We start from the raw sequence: 6,150 nt of genomic DNA, 5'->3' as shown, positions 1-6,150 counted from the left end.
GGCCTGAACTCTGGGCCTGGGCGCTGTCCCTCAGCTCTTCAGCTCGAGGCTAGCGCTCTACCACTTGAGCCACAGCGCCACTTCCGGCTTTTTTCTTTTTGTTTAAGTGGTGCTGAGGAATCGAACCCAGGGCCTTGAGCATGCAAGGCAAGTGCTCTACCACTGAGCCACCTTCCCAGCCCACAAATTTGCTTTTTTGCAGTAGCTTTGATAAATGTATCAATATTTTCAGTTGGACTTCTACCTATTGAGTTGGAATTACCTTAAGATAATAATGTTTCTTCCCTGTTTTCTTTTGGACATCCTATCTTGTTCATTTCATATTGATATGCAGTTTTTCCTACTTATAAATGAGTGGATAAATCCAAGTATCTGTCCAAATGACTATCTGGTTGTCCCACACCATACATTTGTAGTCTATTTACACATTTCTGCTGATGTGAGAGTTATCCTTCTCTTATACTAGATTCCAATAAGTTTTGGGATCTCCATTTCCATCTGGAGACCCCAAACACAGAAGGAATTTGTTATTTTGGTGGGTATTTCTTGGTTCTAGGAAAAATGTTTCCATTTTTCTCATAAATAGGTTTAAGATTATGTTATACTTTTAATTTCATAACAAATTGTTCACAGAGTGGAAATAAAAATAAATGATAGACAATATACAACATTACATACTTCTAAGGTACATATCTTTTTCCCTTTAGCAAAATGTCAATATTTTAAACAAAATATTCAGTGTATATGTTAATAATAATCAAAGATATTGAAATGTTTATATCTAAAGGAAACAGATTAAACACAAAATGCATCACTTTTCATATACAGTAGACACTGGAACTTACAGGTGCAATGTTTATTCTTTCATCCATTTCTATTTTATCTCAAAGATACAAATATTTGCTATATTTTCTATGCTTCTAGGATACATGATTTTAAAAGGAAACATTAATATCTGAAAGAAAGTTACCTAACTCAAAACTGAGCCAAGCTCATTAGGCCCCAAACAGTTGCTTTTTCAATGCAATTTTATCCTTTCCTTATTCACAATGGACTTCCTTTGGTACAAGGCATTTTGTATTTACTGAGGAAGAAATACAGGTACTTATATATTCTAAAAAGAAAATAATTGGAATTTGAAAAGATATAAGGACACATTGTTTTCAAATGTCAATAATGTACTTTAAATGTGTAGCATCCTATTGTAAAATTATTGATATATTCAGATAATTTTATTTCACTATTGACAATGCAGCAGCATTATCAGCACAATGACATTCAGCTTTGATAGTACACAAATACATCTTAAAAATCATATGTCAATGAGACAGCAAATAACTAAATGTTAAATAATATTAACACATTTAATAGCAGTTTAATGACATAAAAAGCCCAAGATCCTCCTCTGTTTAGCAACTGATATCACATTTCCCTGCTCCTTACTGTTGAAACAATAGTATATGTGTGTGTGATTTTCAAAAGAATATTGAACTTGATTTTTTAAGTTCAATCCAATGCAAACTTAAAGATTATGTGATAGTCATCTTATGCTAATACTCAAGATAAAAGAACAGGGGGTAGGAAAGAAAAACCTAGAGTTTAATCAGGCTGTCAACATAAATTCATCATATTGTCACACAGAATTTTTATAAGTTGCATTACACCCGCAAAATAAGAACAATTTGTAATAACATCTCTAATATTCATTTGATTTTTAAATAATGTAAAATCCTAGAGTTGTAATTTCTGCCTCTCAACATAAAACTCTTTGTGGCTATCATTTTAACTGATGACATTCATCAGATTAAGCAGTAAAGATTAAAAGTACAGCTAGGGAAGACCTTGGAAACTAAAACTAAAAATACTGGTGAGTAAAGTTGAGAAGGATGTCTACACCAAAGCCTTCTACCTGCTAGGGATATTCCAGGTTTGTGCCATGTTGCAATTATAGATATAACAGCTTTTCAACCAAACAAACTCAAAATTATTTGATTCCATTGAAGTTGTGTACTAATTTTTCATATCCCAACAGTCTTAAAAATGCACTTATTAAGCAGTTGAAGTCTTCCAAATGCTTAAATAATAGTGATAAAAATTGACTCAACTTGATATTATAGTGTTGTAATTTGTTGAGGAGAATGTTTCTCTTGGTGTTCTTGGAATCCAAGAGTTTAGTTCCACTGGCATGTGCAGTCAATAGGCTCTTGGAGTGTGTACATAATTTCAGTGCCATTTCCTGAGCAATGCAAAGGCACAGTCAAGTTTCGTATTCCATTTTCACGACAACACTTGCAGAATCGTAAGTGGCTTTCAACATTGACATTATATATAGTAGCTGATGGGCATTTCCCATCACAAGAGGCAACATTAATCTGTAAGGAGAGATAATGTAGAAAAAAATCTTCAAATAATGGAAGCACTAAATGGTTATAATTTGATTCCACTAAGGAGTCAATGAAAGTGAGGTTTTTGTCTTCAATCCTCACTCTTCTATATGTTAGAAGATTTAGAAAATACTACATTACAACATAACTCAAATAAACATCAAAGTCATATTATTGGTGATGTTAATATAATTCAAAGCATGAAATGTACAAGAATAACTAAGACAGTATATGGAATAAACTCTCCACTCTAATTACTCTGTTGACCCCATGTTATATCATGGGGTACAGAGAATACAATTAAACAGATTGTATTAAAGGAGACAAGGGCATAGCTAGGATTATATTACTTGAATAAAATTAATATAGTTAAAAGGAAAAAGATAGTCAAAAATTTTTAGATTACATTTCTATTTTCCTGTATTGCAATTATCATTGAGAACAGTTAGTTATTTATGCTAAGAATAACTCATAACTCTTCACAGACAGAATACTTTAATAATAGGATGTAGGAACACTCTCAAAGTTAAGTATTATATGTTGGCATTTTGTTGGCATATGAGTTAGTCAGTGCTTTTTGCTCATGACGTATGTACTTCTGGAAAGATATGTGCTCTTTATATAACAAATGATATTTTTCCACTTACAGAGCTTTGACTCACACAGTCTTGTCTCCTTATGATTGACTTAATAATCACTTTCTGGCATATTCTTTCTTCTCTCTTGCCTGATAAAATACAAAAGCTATTTATCCATCCAAAAGCTCATGAAAATTCCTTTCTCAATTTAAACTGTGACTATATTTAAATGTGAAAATTGATATATTTATATGTAATATATTCCAGTCACAAAATGTTATTAAACTTCACTGTTATCTATTTTGTGTAATATTTATTTTGTCTTCTAAATAAATTACCTTATACTTTCTAAATTCATACTTACATATTTCCATTTTCATCTTAGAATAATTATCAGTACAAATAAAAACATATTCCACATATGTGGTAATGATAATATCAACCTATATGTGGTATATATGTGGCTATAAAATAATTTGTTGAATAAACAGCTAAATACATAATAATATGTAATTGAGTGTATACATACATAGATTTTAAATAAATATTTAGAGACAAAATATATTATCATAGTACAAATTAATATAAAATAATACAAAAATATAACACTTTAAAAATCATATTAAAAGTATGGATGGGTCATTCTTGGTCTAATGATTTTTAATGATTACAATTCTAATCCCAATCCCAATGTGTATGAGAGATTACTACTTGATAGTGTACTCCAAAATATATTTTTAATAGTAGATGACAGTAGATGCAACTCCAGAATCGGGATGCACAAGACCAAAATTCTTACCTTACTCTATTACTAACTGGCCTTTTTTCCCTTTAGGAAAGTCATTAAGTCATTCTATTGAGAATGCAGAATTGTAGAATTACATCGCCAGTTTTCAAATGAGTTTCATCAATAAATTCTATTTTAATTAATGCTTATATGTGAAACCTCAATATGTAAATAAATTAGAGGTTCAGCTATACTGGTTGAAGCAGCATTGTATACCTGAGATTGCATGAAATTAAATTCCTTGACAAGATTACTCATTCCTCACAAATATTGTATAAACGACTTAAGTTCTTGACTTAGTAACATGCTCAAGGGTATATAATTACATTCCATAATTATTTTTAATACTTCTAAATATCTATTCAATAGTTTTGTATAGCTCTAGATTACCACTCTGACATATTTATGTGATTCACCTTCCATAAAGTTCAGAAATCTAATTAGAAAAGCATGGCAATTTGTATCTAAGCATCTAGTACTATGTTATTCCTAACCTCAACTATGTTGTGTCCTTTCCCCCAAAAGCCTCTCTAAATTATTTTCTCTAAATCATTTTTACTATGCCAATTATCCAAAAAATTCCTGTATGCTATTGACAAAAATTCATACTTTTAAAAAAAGAAAAAAAAGCCATTGCATGAATAGGCCTCTACTCTATTTCAGAACTTAATTTTTAAATTACTATAAAATTAGGCTTGAAATTCAAACACATATAAAATATGTTACATGTATATAAATTTAATTATAAAAACTATCACAGGAACTTTAACATATAAGCTTAAAATACAGTCAATTATGCTAGCATTTCCCCAAAGTACAGATTCATAGACTTGTTCAAAAAAATCTAAGGAGTTCTGTGCTCTCTACATCCTTATTGGAATATCAATACCATTCTTGTAATAAACTACTTAGCTTTCATAGTTACACCTGGTCCAAGCAAATTAGATCACAGAGCTCTTGAAAATGTAAAAACCTATTAAAATCTTCAGCAATGTTTTCTAGCAAATGCCACAACAACAAATTCCCAATAATGAAATCACAATTCATTTCATTTGAAAATATTTTGTGTACACTACAAAAGAGACTGAATTATAAGGTTTTTAATCACACAACATGTAAGCATTTAAGTTTATACTTCATCAATGTGTTTCTCTTTATATCACTGGAACTGAATCTTTAAAAAAACATAATCAGCATGAGCAATTAAAAGTAATCTATCATTGCACATAATAAGCCTCACTTACAGATCTTGCAACAGCCTTCATTATAAAGCTTTACAACCCCTTCATTCTAGGAAAGAGAAAAAGAATAAAGTAAAACAATACAGTGTTCATTGATGTCCTCCTAGACTGGAAATCAAAACTAACTTTCCCTATATTTGTATGAAATATAGTGCATGAAATATGGTGTATCACTATTTCTATGAAATTTTCTTAGGAAGTTGTTATTTTAAATTATGTCCTTTTAAAATTAAAAACATATAAAAGTTCACAGGCCAATGTTATTTTAAGAAACATCTTTAAATTCTACAAAATATTTCTTACTGAAACAAAATAATAGTTACACCCTCAAAATAATCTAACATATTCTATTAGAGTTCATGAAATTTCTGAATATAATTAAATATTTAAAGAGCACATCATATTCATTAGTATTTTATTGTTCAAAAAACTCGGGCTTAAAAAGTAAATTTAAAAAATTATTGATTAGTTTTTTTGTGAATACCCATGCTGTGCCATACTTCCACTCTGGAATTTTTATTGGTTTATTGGAGGTAGAGTCCCACAGACATTTCTGCCTAAATTGATTTTGAACCTTGATCCTCAGATCTCAATCTCCTGAATAGCTAGGGTTAACAGATGTAAGCCACCACCGATGCCTCTCTTAATCACCTTTTGGAATGTTTACAGTAATTGCCAATTCCAACTCAAATACAATTATTCTATAAAGATCAGTCTCTGAAACAGTATGATTTCTAATTTTCTTTCCAGACCTTTAATTCTGTGATTTTTAACACATTATAAGTGGCTAGCTATCATCACTTAAAAAGATATATCTTAGGGGGGAGAAATTAGTGAGAGTATACTATTTCTCTCACTTTTCATTAAGGATTATCATTGTCAATGTAATTAAAGCTACCGTAAATACTTAAAAGAATTATCACTTTTCCAATAAATTCATTTTGAGATATATAGAGAATTGGTAAAGAAGAACTAAATGGTTAGCAATGATATACTAAGATCCCCAGTAGCCACACTTATGGAAGCTAACGTAAATTCAAAAGTAAATAACAGCCCCAGACAGGCATTACTCAAAGTCTAACTGAGCAAGCACAGGAGGAAAGGAAAGAAGAAAAACTTAGGAAAACGGAATGGCAGGGACAACAATGCATCTCTCTATA

The 6,150-nt window shown here is 30.5% G+C and overlaps 1 protein-coding gene across 1 annotated transcript in view; it reads right to left on the bottom strand.

The window, feature by feature from the left end:
• Nucleotides 1-1,585: 1,585 nt before the first annotated feature.
• Otogl (otogelin-like) overlaps nucleotides 1,586-6,150 on the bottom strand; it is a 148,014-nt gene continuing 143,449 nt past the window's right edge. Inside the window, exons 57-59 of the mRNA XM_013018769.1 lie at nucleotides 4,994-5,039; nucleotides 3,032-3,111; nucleotides 1,586-2,372 (exon numbers count right to left, since the gene is read on the bottom strand). Of these exons, the coding sequence (XP_012874223.1) occupies nucleotides 2,172-2,372; nucleotides 3,032-3,111; nucleotides 4,994-5,039 (327 nt within the window). The 3' untranslated portion in view covers nucleotides 1,586-2,171. The remainder of the gene's footprint in view (nucleotides 2,373-3,031; nucleotides 3,112-4,993; nucleotides 5,040-6,150) is intronic.

The sequence above is a fragment of the Dipodomys ordii genome, unplaced genomic scaffold, assembly GCF_000151885.1.
Source record: "Dipodomys ordii isolate 6190 unplaced genomic scaffold, Dord_2.0 Scaffold3, whole genome shotgun sequence".
NCBI classification, from domain to species: domain Eukaryota; kingdom Metazoa; phylum Chordata; class Mammalia; order Rodentia; family Heteromyidae; genus Dipodomys; species Dipodomys ordii.
The sequence above is the reverse complement of the archived record's forward strand: the minus strand, read 5'-3'. Positions and strand labels throughout refer to the sequence as shown.